This window comes from Juglans microcarpa x Juglans regia, chromosome 2D (genome assembly GCF_004785595.1).
Source record: "Juglans microcarpa x Juglans regia isolate MS1-56 chromosome 2D, Jm3101_v1.0, whole genome shotgun sequence".
In the NCBI taxonomy this organism is placed as follows: domain Eukaryota; kingdom Viridiplantae; phylum Streptophyta; class Magnoliopsida; order Fagales; family Juglandaceae; genus Juglans; species Juglans microcarpa x Juglans regia.
In genome coordinates, this window is record NC_054596.1 from 3,638,206 (window position 1) to 3,652,910 (window position 14,705).

The 14,705-nt window shown below is 36.1% G+C and overlaps 1 protein-coding gene across 1 annotated transcript in view; it reads left to right on the forward strand.

Moving 5' to 3' along the window:
- LOC121250780 (nuclear pore complex protein GP210) overlaps nt 1-14,705 on the forward strand; it is a 29,219-nt gene that overhangs the window by 7,608 nt on the left and 6,906 nt on the right. Inside the window, 19 exon segments of the mRNA XM_041149992.1 lie at nt 637-747; nt 994-1,056; nt 1,638-1,829; nt 5,390-5,449; nt 5,520-5,588; nt 5,755-5,901; nt 6,007-6,126; nt 6,393-6,512; nt 6,764-6,919; nt 6,992-7,054; nt 7,179-7,288; nt 9,436-9,847; nt 10,378-10,480; nt 10,568-10,680; nt 10,929-11,000; nt 12,308-12,383; nt 13,794-13,901; nt 14,035-14,176; nt 14,606-14,689. Of these exon segments, the coding sequence (XP_041005926.1) occupies nt 637-747; nt 994-1,056; nt 1,638-1,829; nt 5,390-5,449; nt 5,520-5,588; nt 5,755-5,901; nt 6,007-6,126; nt 6,393-6,512; nt 6,764-6,919; nt 6,992-7,054; nt 7,179-7,288; nt 9,436-9,847; nt 10,378-10,480; nt 10,568-10,680; nt 10,929-11,000; nt 12,308-12,383; nt 13,794-13,901; nt 14,035-14,176; nt 14,606-14,689 (2,321 nt within the window).

Below are 14,705 nucleotides of genomic sequence, written 5' to 3' on the forward strand. Positions count from 1 at the left end.
CCATAAGAGTCTTCCCAAGGGCCGCTGTTCAATAAAATAAATGCTACCCTTGAAGAAGCCTCATTATTCCATAAGATCTGCCAAGAAAATAAACCTCCAGTTTGAGGGATGTGTGCATGGTAGAAAGATTTGGCCTCATAGGTTTGTTTTTGGAAGGCAGCCAAGGTATGTTACTGTCACCCCTCCTCTCACCCTTACATAATATACTTGGTGCAATCACGTGCTTATCTGATCTGATCTGATGTAAAAGTTTTCCTTTATGGGATAACGAGGCACGGTAGTGCTGTTCTGAGAGCTTTCTGACATTCTTTGTATATAAGTCATGCAAGTCCTAGAGTTAGGAATACTTCCTAGCCTTTGATTGCCTTTTCAGTTGCTAATTATATGGTTGCTTAATTTTGCTATCAGTTGTTAGAGATATTTGCATTTTAATCTGCAACTTCTATCTGATCTCAATGGTCAGCTACTATGCCTAGACTGCCCTTGGAATTTTGAGCATAAGAGTTTTCTTGTTTTGAGGTTTGGGTTTATTTATGGTTCCTGGTCCTGCTTCAAGTTTGCTAAATACAATCCATGTCTTGATCAGCAAAATTGTGATATTGATTTTGGTCTGAGATTTTGAATGCTTCTTCTCAGTGCATAGTTCGTGCTATTGTTATTGGTTTCCGTGATACCGTGACTGATCATTATTCTGGCCAACTGCTAGAAAGCTCAGAGAATTTTCTTACAGATGCAATACAACTACAGGTGTGAAGTTTTGTCAATTTTTTTTTCCTTTTTTGGAAGAAAGACTTTGTAGTTTTTTTCCTTGCACTAATTTATTAGATTTGTTGACTTTGTTGTGCTTGTTCTTAATTCTTCTTTTTTAAAAGTAATAATATAATTAAATGTACAAAAGGTGCATTTAATTGTGCTTTAATAGGCATGCTATTCTAATTGCTAATTCTTCCTTGAAATTTTGGGTCTAACCTTGAGATTTGCTCAAATATGCAGCTTGTTTCTACCATCATTGTCAGCCCAGAGTTCAGCTTGCTATATTTCAATCCTGATGCTAAGGTCGACTCTAATCCTAGTACTCTGGCATTTTTGGTCTCCTTTCAAATTTCATTGTCCATAACCTATTTATACTTGGCCTAGCCTCAAGTCTTGACGAATGAGTTCTTTACCTAGCAAGAAAAAGAAAAGAGGAGAAAGAAAAAATTAACCTGTTTGAAGCATGTTCTTTTGAAGATCTTTGAAATTTTTTCTTTTCTACTTTGAGTTTGTGGGCTAAGATCTTTGTAAGGAATGATGATAATGTACTGAATCTGTGTCTGTTTTAGTTTTCCTGCTTTCTAGAGTGTAGTAGGTATTTCCTTTGTATACATCCTATGTACTTTGGCTGTGCCTATTCTTGGTAATAAAATTTCTTATTAAATATCCAAAAAAAAAAAAAATGTTTGTCTAGTCTATGAGCATTGTGATGCTCAGAAAAATGTAAAACTCCGCTAGTCTTGATTCGTATTTGGGAAAACTCATCTAACACTTCGTTTTCAGAATATATAATCATTGTATATTTTTTTTTTGTAAGGGAACATATACTTATTGTATTACAAGTGCTATAACTGTTACACAATGCAATTACTATCTTATTTCAGTTAAATCTATCTATTATTGGTGGAAGCTGTTTCTTGGAAACTGTTGTGAATGATACTCAAGTAGTAGAAGTTGTTCCACCCCCACCGAGCTTACAGTGCTTACAACTGATGTTGTCTCCTAGAGGTTTGGGTACTGCACTTGTGACAGTTCATGATATTGGGCTGGTTCCTCCAATTGCAGCCTCTGCTGTGGTAATACTTTTCATCCCTTCTGTTCTTTTAGGTAATTTGTTTGCCGAGGGAAATTGTTCTGACAGTTCTTATCTTTTTAATTCTTGCCTCTTCCACCTGTACCAACTTTTCAATTCTATTTCCAGTATTGATGAAATATTTTCTTATTGTGAGTTTACAGTATTTTAAACTGAGTGTTTTTCCTTTTGAAATCATTTATTTCATGGGGAAACTGATAAAAAAAAAATTTATTTCATGGGGAAATCTTTTTGGAGAGCTGGTTCGGGTAGCAATGCTGTTGGAAAAATATATTTTCCTCAGTATTGAATAGAGATGAACGAGCCTCAAACAAATTAATTTAGGCTTTGTTTGCTTCTTAAACTCATCTCAACTCATCATTACAACTTTTTCAAATTCCAATACAAAATATAATAAACAATTCAACTTTTTCAAATTTCAAAATAATAATAATATTAAAAAATAATATTCTAACAATATTTTATCATCTCAACTCAACTCAATTCAACTCAGTTCAACATACAAACATAGCCTTACTGGAAACAATTTTTAGATCATTTGTTCTTATGAACAAACAATCCAAGAAAGCTATATCTCTATGATAAATACCGATATACTATTTTATATAAGTTAAATCGTGTTGCTCCCTTGAATTTTGAGGTGTGACACATACCCCCCCCCCCCCCCCCCCCCCCCCCAAAAAAAAAGAAGAATGGTGCAAATCAAAATGCATCGTGTAGGTTTTATGTCAACTGTCACAAAATCCAACTGATGCTTAGTGGTTATTCTGTGTATGCTTCCTGTGTACTTGGGCTATGCCTTTTTCTATCAATAAAGCTTTTTTTTTTTTTTTATTAGTAAGAAGTAAATTTATTCATGTGAATGAACTAGGCATAGCCCGTGTACACAGGAAGTATACAGAAGAAACACCTAGATACATTCTAAATTAAGGAAAGAAAGTCATGAATATTGTTTCCATCACGTACAATAGCAGAGAACCAAAGCATTAAAGTGCGCATAAAAAAATTCTGAAGCTCTGCCATTGTGTGCTCCCTATCTTCAAAGCACCTCTCATTCCTTTCCGACCATGTACACCACATGATACACAACAGGATCTTCTTCCACACTGCCGCCACTTGAGAGCAGCCTTGAAGCTCCTTCCAACAAGCGAATAAATCCACTACCCTCGAGGGCATTACCCAAGCAATATCCATTCTTCTAAAGATCTCATCCCATAACCCCCTTGTAACCTCACAATGCAAAAGTAAGCGATCTACAGATTCTCCATGTTTTTTATACAAATAGCACAAATCCATCACAATAAGTCCCCTCTTTCTCGAATTGTCTGTAATCAAGATCTTCCCTAGGGCCGCGGTCCGCTCACAATAAAGCTTTACTTTTACTTATAACAAAAACCGACAGAAGAAGCACACGCACACGCAGCCGCACATGCACCCAACAACCTCTTGGCTCTTATGGTTCAAATTGCCCAAAGCACAAACACCACAATGCAATACCAATTGACGCAAACACCCCCACTGTTGCATACCCCATTGCACTTGTTGTAATGTCCCAATGGAAGGCCCAAACCACATGACCTATTCTCCAAAAGGAGTAGTCAATGATACAATTAGAGCTCTATTGGAACATTATAAAGAGCAAGAACTTTCCAAGTTATGTGGGATTCCATACACCACCTACCCTTATCACTTGTCAGAATGGGTTATCACACGTGCTTATCTGAACCCATCATCATCTGCCCTTGCTGCAAACTTAGGACCACCATTGTTCAAGCAAGGAAGTGATACCCCACTACCAAAAAATGCTATGGCCGTCCCCCACTAGCATCCTATAGCATCACTGCCACAGTTTTCAAAACCACACAAGCCCATCATTCACAGAAAAATTCCCCATCATTGGCGATCTTCAAGAATATCCATAAATATCATCCCACAATCATCCTGCAACTACTGCCGAGACTGCCATTCCAAGCTGCCCTAAACCATATCACAAAGATCACACAACCACAGCAAATGTTCTGGCTTCCAAATCTTACAATACTATGAATTTGTTCTCTCTAAAATTTTCACTATATCAGCACAGAAATAAACGATTGAATTCACCACCCAGCAACCAATAAAATAAGAAATGAATTTGGAGCTCTCATCTTAGTTGGCAGAGTTAGAGAATGATTGCAGGATGATATTTGGGCGCATTACACAGGTTCATGGTTTAACCGGGTAAAGACATTTGTGTCTGCAGAGTCTCCGGGGTGCCTCGTCATCCAAAAAAGTTAGCGAGAACAGAAACAAAAGCTGTATTTGATGTACAGACCCTAATTTTTTAAACGGTAAAAAATTAAAAAATACAAGACAGAAAACAGATATCAAAACAATCATTCAATCAGGCTCCTAAAATTGTCTATGAATATTGCTGAAGAAGAATGAACTAAAAATAAAATGCAATTTCATATGCATATGTACCTAGACCAATCCTCTATAGTTACACAAAAACAAATTTACAAAACTACCAAACCAATGTTGACATGCATTTGTTTTACTTCTAAGTATTTGTTCCTCTGTGGTCATGGACTGTGAATTGGAGCAGAATAAGCACCGCTATGCCTATGACCATGACCCAGAAGGCCTTTATTTTCAGTGGTTGTCATTGCACGGGTGTGGATAGATGATGTTTGGGGTCATAACTGGGAAACAAAGTCAGTTCTTTGATCAACTTATCGGTCTGAATGGAGTATGGTTTCAACATGCAAGCTGGCGATTATGATTGAATGTCACAGGAGAGAGAAGAGGAAAAGGGAAGATTTGAGGCTGCACTGTTTCATTGAGTGAGAGAGAGAGAGAGAGAGAGAGAGAGAGAGAGGGAGGGAGAAATATGGCAGAAGTCATTTGGGGGCTCCATGCTTTACAGGCAAACCATTTGAGGAGTTTTGTATTTTTCCCTTATACTTTTATGGTTTATCATTCAAGTTTGGGCCTTAATGACAGTATCTGGATGTTGTGTTGATGTTAGCGCTACACACTTTCTTTCTTTCTACTTGTGAAGCATTACATGATCCTGAATAGTTATAAGGTTATTTAATGTGGATGCTTTAGTAATGCAACCTTGCCATCTAAGTCATACATTCTTTGAAATAAATCCAATGATAGGTCCATATAGATGCAATTCAGATGTAGAATCAATCCAAATGAGTCCCTTTCTAGTTGCATATGAATGTTATCTTTCTTGCTTGTATGTTTAAAAAATTCAATTTTGACATGATTGTGAGGTGAAAAAGAAATTTTCAGTTGCCGTGGAAAGTGGGTATTTAGTTTTGCAGTATCTCTCACTTTTGGGTACAGCTAGAATCTTGACCTTGCGCTGTCTCTGTAACATATAATCTTGTCCAAAATATTAGCTTGGTGTTTCTCTAATTCTAGAACTGTGAGCTTTTTTCTTTTCTTTTTTTTCCTTTGCCTTTTCTCTTATTGTTTATACTGGTTAGAACATGTTCAAATTCCTGACCCACTTTTGTGGCTTCTCATGGACGTATGGTTATTTTACAGGTCCAAGTTGCAGATGTAGAATGGATTAGGATTACGTCACAAGAGGAGATAAGCCTCATGGTTAGTCTTTCATGGGTGACATTTTTGTTGTCATCTAGCATTAGTTTTAAGCTTTCTTGATATTTTTCAGGAAGGAAGCTCACAAACTATTAATCTAATGGCTGGGATAAATGATGGAAACACTTTTGACTCTTCTCAGGTTCTAACCAATGTCATTTATTTATTTTTTTCTCTCTTTTCAAAGCCGTGCATTCCGGTTTTTACCTTCACTACTCATGTTTTTTTGGTGTGTGCGCTAGTGATTCTTGGTTTTCTATATCTTTTCTCGATTATAGCTTAATTTTGATTGGGAACTTGTGTTGCAGTATGCTTACATGAATATTCATGTGCATATTGAGGATCATATAGTTAAACTCGTAGGCATTGCTGATACCTCCAGTCCTCCTGGTGAATATGTGAACTCGCCCAATTTTGAAATAATGGGAACTCATCTTGGGATCACAACTCTTTATGTAAGTTCACTGTTGATTTATACAAATATTTTATGTCTCCAATTGTCTTATTTCTCCATCAAGATTTTGGGGTTATGCAAATTTACAGATAATACTTGTTAATAGGTCAGTGCTTCACAGCAATCTGGGTATGAAATTTTGAGTCAACCCATAAAGGTAGAAGTTTATGCACCACCAAGAATTCACCCTCCTGATATTTTCCTGACACCAGGTGCATCATATGTGGTATGTTCTTGAAATAGGAATATTACTCGCTTGTTCCTTGCCCTTAGCAAATGTAAGTTTTAGTTGGAAATGCTAAGATAAATAGAAATTTGGCAGTTGCAACTGCAGATGTTTATATCTCATTATGCCTTTTCCAATGAACTTGGAAGTTTTTAATTTCCATGCACACAAGAGTATAATTTAATATGTATGTTTTTGTGAATGGCTGTGTTTATGGTGAAAATGTTTCAAACTTGTTTAAGAACCTTCTATTTTTGTCTGCTTAGCTTTCTGTTGAAGGAGGTCCAACTATCGGTGTATATGTTGAGTATGCTAGTATGGATGAGGGGATTGCAGCAATTCAGAAATCTTCAGGACGATTGTTTGCAAATTCACATGGAAATACCGTGAGATATGATTTCCATTTTATACTCAACACGTTTTCAACGATTTTGTTGAACTATTTTAATGCGTTGATTAGGGAACACTTGTGTTTACTACTGCATTTTTTTGAGCTATTTTTTAGTTCTCACACTCCTGGACAATGCAGCCTTCAAAACCTCGTTTTTTTCTCAAGTACATATTTACTATTTATACCATGCATATACTGCAAATTTAATGCATTCTCCTAATCCAATACATTTTCTATTACGATCAGACTGTTCTTGCCACATTTTTTGGCAAAGGAGATACTGCAATTTGTCAAGCATATGGCAGTGTTAGAATTGGAGTCCCATCTGTGATGATTTTGAATGTTCAAAGTGAACAGCTTGGTGTTGGCTGTGAGATGCCAATATATCCTGTTTTTCCTGAGGTGAGAATTGAAAGCCAACTATTAATTGAACTTCTATTATTAAAATACTGATCACCTTCCATGCATCATCAGGGAGATTTGTTTTCTTTTTATGAGCTCTGCAAAAACTATCAGTGGACTGTAGAGGATGAAAAGGTTGGATAAGTTCCGTGTTTAACTACCTAGTCTGATTTCTCCTCGTCATTTAGTTCTGCGTTTATCTGGAATATTTTGACTTCTTGCTGTGAAAGCAATGACTTTTTTCCCTTTTCCTGTTTAGGTGTTGAGTATCCATATGGCGACTCATTTATATGGTGATGCAAAAGAAATTACTTTCACTCGTCCTTTGGATGAGAAAGAGCTTGGTTTCATCAAGGTTTTATATGGAAGGTACTCTAGAAGTACTGGCACATTGGATTTTGTGTTTTCTGTGTTACGTAACAAAAATTATACTAAAAGTTTTAGCACCAAATTGAGAAAGTAATTGTTCAATAATTTATCAGATCTGTCTTTTTTGTCTATCTTATGGCATCCTGTCTATTTAGAAAAAGAGCAAGATGTTTCAGGTTCACCAATGACCAACCCAAAAGTTATGCCGTCTGTTCACATGGACAATTTTCATGTTAACCATTTTTCCTACACCATGAAGTAGTGTTGTCGTTTAAGATGTAAATTTATGCCTGGCTTGTAGTTCTATTTTGAGTGCTTCTAATAGATCCATCTTTCAAAGCTTAGCAAAGATTCGTGATATGCGGTTATGAAGGTTATGGTTATTAAGCTTTCATGTGGTTCATTTGGAGGGTGGACGATTTCTTACCTTCTGAGGATTGGATAAATGATTTTTGAAGGCAAATTTCTTGGGATTGTGGGGTTTACATGAATAAAATATTTATACTGTGGTTTCATTCATTGCAGCAGATTAAAGTCGTCAACCGCTATCAAGGACTGGAAGTTGTTTGTTTGTAGTGTTTTGCTCAACCTTTGTTGTTATAGTTGAGATAGGTGCCTTGCATATCTCTTCTCTAAAAGGAGAGATCCATGTGCTTTTAGGCAATCACTTCCAATTTTTTAATGGGGCAGAATGGTAGAAGAGTTGAAGTTCCATATGGTGAATCTGCCCAAGGTATGCTCTCCAATTTTTAGGGTGGTTTGGATATCAGAAAATTGATCACATTCAGCTGACCCCTCCTGAGGAAGTTTCCATGGAGGCATGTCTATGAAAGAGAACCTACAGAGAGTGACGATTAATATGAAATATGGTACTCCTTGGGGTAATTGGAGCTTTAATGAGATGATAAGACTTGTGGGGTTGGATTATGGAATAACTTTAGAAGGGGTTGAGGTAGCTTTCATGCATATCAGATATGGGGTGAGCAAGAGATTCAAGACAATGTTTTGGCATAACAAGTGGTGTGGAGATTATTCTCTTAAGAGGGGCCTTTCCAGATCTATTCTGCATCGCTTAGGCTTAGGACACTTCGGTACTGAATCATTTACAGCTCTAAAATGGATCTCCTTAATGGACAATGGTCTTTATCAAAACGGTAAAAGACTGGGATATGGATCTTTTGAACTCGTTTATGTTTGGCTGTATTCATCTTGGTTCAGACAAGATGGGGAGGACAGAATGAGCTGGGTCATGTATAAGACAGGGGTGATCGAAGTCAAGTTGTTCTTATTAGCTTTCCATAGAGAAGTCCATATGGAGGACTAAGAGAGCACTAGGGGATATTTCACACTGAAAAACCTATGGATGAGAGATGCTTTGGTAATGGAGTGATGTTGCATGTTTAGGTGGGGTGAGGAATCACTGGATCACCTTTTAATCCATTGTGAGACAACTAGATCTTTTTGGCGAGCAAGTTTTGGTCTCCTTACACTAGACTGGGTTATGCCTAGATGGGTGACATACTTATTAGCATCCTGGAAAGGAAGACTTGAGAATGATTATAGCAGGCTCTTGTGGAGATCGATTCCAATATGTTTAATGCAGTGCATATAACAAGAAAGAAAAAGTTTACCTATAAAAAAAAAATTAATAAAAAAAAAAAAATAATAACAATAATAATAATAACAAGACAGAAAAAGTTGGAGCTTCAAGGACTGTAAAAGAAGAATGGAGGAACTCAAAGCTATCTTTTCAGATACACTGTACCGTTGGATGCTTGTCCACTTATGCTTTTCTAGCTTTGGTTTTCAGAGTTTTCTTATTCTCTTTACTTTCTCTAGTTTGGTGTATATGATATATGCTACCTATGTGCTTGGATAATGCCTTTTTGATCAGTAATAAAATATCTTAGGAAAAAAAAATTATGAGTGCTTGCTTGTAATGCTTATCACTCGGTTCTCTTGAATATTTTCTTATAAAGCATGGCGTAATTTGAGGTGTTTTGAAATGTAACATGCTGAAGATTGTTTGTGCTTTTAATAATTCTGTCTTATCCTCTTTGGTGTGAGTTAGGTCTTTTCCATCTATTCCAGTCGACAAATCTTAATTAGCTCAGCTTTTCTCGTATGTAATTCCATCTCCATTTCAGATCTGCTGGCAGGACAAACATCACAGTCGCTTTCTCATGTGATTTTATATCTCCTGGTTCTAACTTAGGGTCAAGTTTCTACAGTGCATCAGTATCATTATTGGTGGTGCCTGATCTCCCTCTTGCTCTTGGAGCTCCCATAACATGGATTCTTCCTCCTAATTATACCACCACAAGTCTATTGCCTTCATCTTCAGAATCATATGGCCAACGGGATGGTCAGAGTCGAAAAGGAACTATTGTTTATTCTTTATTAAGATATTGCGGTGAAAAGAATGAAATGCAGAAGGATTCTATTTCCATTCATGGGCCTAGGATAAGGACAAAAGACAGCAACAATCTTGCATGCATTCAAGCAAAAGATCGCACAACAGGAAGAACTGAGATTGCTTCTTGTGTCCGAGTTGCTGAGGTATGAATATTTATCTTATTTATGGCTGGCCATCAGTCCGAGTTGCAACCAAGCTTTACTATTTATAGAATGGTTCTCCAGATATATATTGGTGATACCTAAGTTACATGGGCTCCTTGCAGAAGATGGAAAAAAGAAAAAGGTTGCATGATTCTGGTATGGGTGTGAGGTGCCTGCTTGTGTCTTAAGTGTTGAGATATTCCAATTGATTTCACCAAAAAAAAAAAAAAAAAAATTGCATTAATGGACCACTTCTCCCATGACAGTATAGGGCGAGAAATCCGCATAAGCCCACCAATGTTAACGGCTATAATTTCTTAGGGAGTTTGATTTATTTAGAGTTCTTACTATTTGTCAAGAATGCTATGACTTCGTAATGTTTGGTATTTACTTGCCTTTACTTCATCTTAGTCCCATTGACCTAGAGTCAACATTCTTTACAATTCATTTATAATTTTATGATCCACCACAATATTTGTCAAAACAAAAATTTATGATCCACTATACTGATGTCTCTTCATTTTGGCCAGGTGGCTCAGATAAGGATAACAAATAAGGAGTTGCCTTTCCATTTAATCAATCTTGCTGTTGGTGCTGAAATTAAACTTCCAATAAGCTATTGCGATGCTTTAGGTAGTAGAGTATTAGTAGCAGAAAATGTTTTTTGGGAAATATGTTTTTATATTCCTCAACAGTTTGCTTGTGATTTCTGTTGAACAGGAAATCCATTTTATGAAGCATATAATGCAGTTGTTGTTAGTGCTGAAACTAATGATCGTGATGTTGTCTCCACAAACAATACATGTGATGAAGATGGAAATATTTGTCTCAAGGTTCGCTGATTAAATATAAACTTCTGAATTTTCAATATGCTAAGCTTTCAAGAGCAAGCTACTGAGAGAAACTGCAGCTTGGACTTTTTGCCATTTTTATTTTATCATTGCTTTTGACCATGAAAAGTCATTCATGCAAAATTGCGGATGGATGAACAAACAAACTACTCTTGTTTCACTATTCGTTCCTTTTATTTCTGGCCATATCATTTGACTGTAACTCATGAAGTTACTAACATTTCATGAAGGCAATACGGCATGGTAGAGCTCTTGTGCGAGTATCAATGAGTAGTTCAAACCTGAAGTCAGACTATATCCTAGTAAGTGATAATCTTTTTTTTTTTTGTTTTTAAAAAAAACCAATAAAAGTGTATTCTAAAAAAGTTTTATCCTACTTGTAAAAAAGTGCATGCTAAAGAAGTTATTAGTTGCTATCCAGCTATAAATCATACATTTCTTGTCTCGATTCTGTAGAAGTACTTTCTCTATCCGTAAAACAAGGACTTAGCCCAAGTTGACAGAAAATATACAAGGGTAACACCTAAGCACTCGATTCTGTAGAAATACTGCAGAAAGGAGTTGAATTTTTCATGCCAGTGCTCTTAAACATACTTAACTTTATGATTCAAATTATGATTTTTTAGTAATGGAAGATTGCTGACATTACTGTTTCAATTTTTCTCATTCCACTTTGTTTTTGTTATTTTAGAATCAAAAGAGATCTCAGTTCTTGTTTAATCATTGCTGGATATACAACCAATGTACCCATGGTTCGAGACTACCACTAGATGTTGCCATACCTAGGGATGTAAATTGCATCAGCTGCTCATGAACAACTATGACTTAGCTGGCTTGGCTTGTTTCGTTAGCTATTGAACCAAGCTTGGGCTTTCTTTTTATGCTTGCTTGGTAGGGAAGTGAAGCCAAAGGGCTAAGCATAACTTAGCTCTACTTATTGGGCTCAACATGCTGGATTAGGAAATGAAAAATAATGCTATTGATTTGTATTTTTGCCGATAATCCTTTACCTGCACAGTTCATACTTGAAAAATTTTCTAGTTGCTTTTATTAGTCATGTTCATCAAGACATTCTAAAATCATATTTTTTGGTTACTAGCCACCTACTTAATTAAATATGTAATTGATCACTGTTAAGTGCAGCAAGCATAACTTGAGCTGGAACTGAGCTCATTACCAAAAGATAGGAAGCCGAGCTAAACCTGAGCTTTGCTCATCATTTCATGATCCAAGCTCCAAATGAGCTCAACTCGTTTGTGCAGAGCTTGAACTCTTTTGCTTTTACTGAGCTGGTCTTGAACAGCCTGGGGCTTGGCTCATTTGCAGCCCTTCCTCAACTAACACATTGTTTGGGTCCATCATCATAGAATATATCATGGAATTTTTCCAGCTTGTTGTCAAACCTCATGGCACACTCCCCGAGAGTTATATCTGAAATAAGCTTTTGTTTGTTAACAAAGAATATTTGGTTCTCATGATAACATGGAAAAGTAAGCCTTCTATACATTTTACTTTTTTTTTTTTTTTTTCCTTTCTTCAGAGATCCCTGCTCATTTTTTTGCTAGTTCTATCTGCAGCATAAAATCAGTTGATTACTTAATTTCTTCAGATTTTAGTTGGTGCCCACATACAGCCTCAAAACCCGGTCCTTTTCAAAGGAAGTTATCTTAACTTCAGTATAGAAGGTGAGTATATGGTAAAAAGCTTACGTTTCTTATTATTTGACCAATAACTACATGTTGTATCTTCTTGCAAACCAGCTGTCAAGTTGCAAACCTATAGTTCTATCTATTCTTGTATTATAAATATAGGTTCTTTATTATTAGCTGAAAGCTCTAATAGTTGTGTTTGTTAAAGTGTTAAAAAAGTCTATCTATTCTTGCTATTATCACTATAGGCTCCCTGCCAACTATCCAAAAAAAGGAAACTATAGGCTCCTGTTATTATCTGAAAGCTCTAATAGTCGTGTTTGTTTAAGTGTTAAAAAGTCTTCTTCCTGTGTATATGGGCTTCGCCTACTTCATTTGTATCAATAAAATTTTCATTTTACTTATAAAAGAAAAACATTGTTCAGTCCACTCTGGGATGCTTGGAAGATGGGACTTTCTTGTTCATGTTTGATAGGAATCTTCATAAAACCAGGGTTACTTGTATACGTCCAGTGTACTTCGTTACTCCTATTGATATGTATAATATTTTTACTTATAAAAAAAAAACTTGTACACACAACTAACAAACCAGAACCCCTTTTTTTTTCTTTTTTTCCACCACATTTGCACTGTGTTTGTTGTTTTGGGGTATTTTGTTGGGGAACCCCACCCCCTCTAACATGTATCATCTTTTATTTTAATGAAGTTTGCTTGCTTAGAAAAAAAAAAAAAAAAAAAAAAAAACCCAGAAAGCAGTTCATAAAATAAGTTTTTCTTTACTCCTAAGTTCTTCTGAGATCTGCATTACTTTCCTCATCTTTCTTTAATGAATATATTTCAGTTATACAGATATAGATTCACTATAAAAAATATATTGCTGGATAACCCCCCAAGGGGTTGGCTCAAGTGGTAAAGACCTTGGTCTTGGTGGTATGTTCCCTCCAAGGTCCAAGGTTCAAATCGCACTTAGTGCAAACAATCTCTAGGGGCTATCGTATTGGAGGATTTTCCCTTTGAATTACCCGAGGACCGAGGTGCACTTGCGGGAAACTCCTTGCCGAGGGCCTATGCACCCCCGGGATTAGTCAGGATGCTGCTCCCGAACACCCTGTGCCAATAAAAATATATATATATATATATATATATATATTGTTGGATGCCTTTGTATCTCAAGGTGTGGGGAGTCGATAGCCACAATAAAATGTTAGGAAATATTTTGTCTTAAAAACTTTGTTTAGATTTAAATGTTTAAACTTATAGAGTAGACTGAACAACGTGGCTTAACAGGAGCAAAGCTCTTGCTTCAGAAATTATGTATGTTATAGATCCTAATATCTTCTTTGTATCATCTTGTTCTTCATGCATTGCAGAAAAGTGATTGCGGAATTCTTTTCTCTTCCAAAATTAGTTTCCAGAAATGTTACATTGTTTAATTTAATATGGTAGGTTTACATGATCAAGTTTCTGGACAGTGGTTTACTGCAAATGAGAGTGTTATATCTGTAAACATGCTGTCTGGAATAGCTGAAGCAATTGGGGAAGGTGCAGCACTAGGTAATGAATAAAAAGTGTCACTTAATTAAAGCCAGTGCTCCAAATGCGAGATATTTTCTCTCTATGCTTCTATGATTTTCTCCAAGTATGATGGTAGCGTTTTTCACAGTGGCAACTTGTTATCTCTGAACAGTTATTTTCAACGGTTCAAGTTTGAAACTACAAACAATGGTCACAGTGCTAACTGGTGATATTATTTCTGTGGATGCTCCAAAAGAGATGCTGACAAATGTTCCTTTTCCCACAAAAGGATATAAGTTCTCTGTGAAGCTCAGGTTTGTAAACAATGAGTTGTGGATTAGGACATAGGGTGCTGGGCACAGCAAGGTTTATAATGTTGGACATATGTCTCTGTGTTTTAAGCATGACGTTTGCATGCAGAAGAATAATAGACGATAAAAAATATCAGGAAAATGGTTGTTCATAAGTATCCGAACAAAAATAGCGCAGAGTTAAAAATTAGTAAGGTAAATTGGATGGCTTGGCTCAACAAGAGCATAAGTTCCTGTTTCTTGAATTATATATGTTATAGATTTACTTATAAAAAAATATATATATATGTTATAGATTTATGTTGTGCTATTCATAAAATATTTATCTGACATTTGATTTTCATTTTACTAGCAATCTTTTGAAGGTTAATGGCATATAATTGATGATGCTCTATTAATGCCTTTATTTTATTTTCTCTTTTACTGCAAAAGTAATACTTATGGCAACAAGTTTGGATCTCCTGGGAATAGTAAGGAAGTTCCATATGACTGTATCGTGGACCCTCCTTTCGTTGGGTATGTTTCTTCTTTT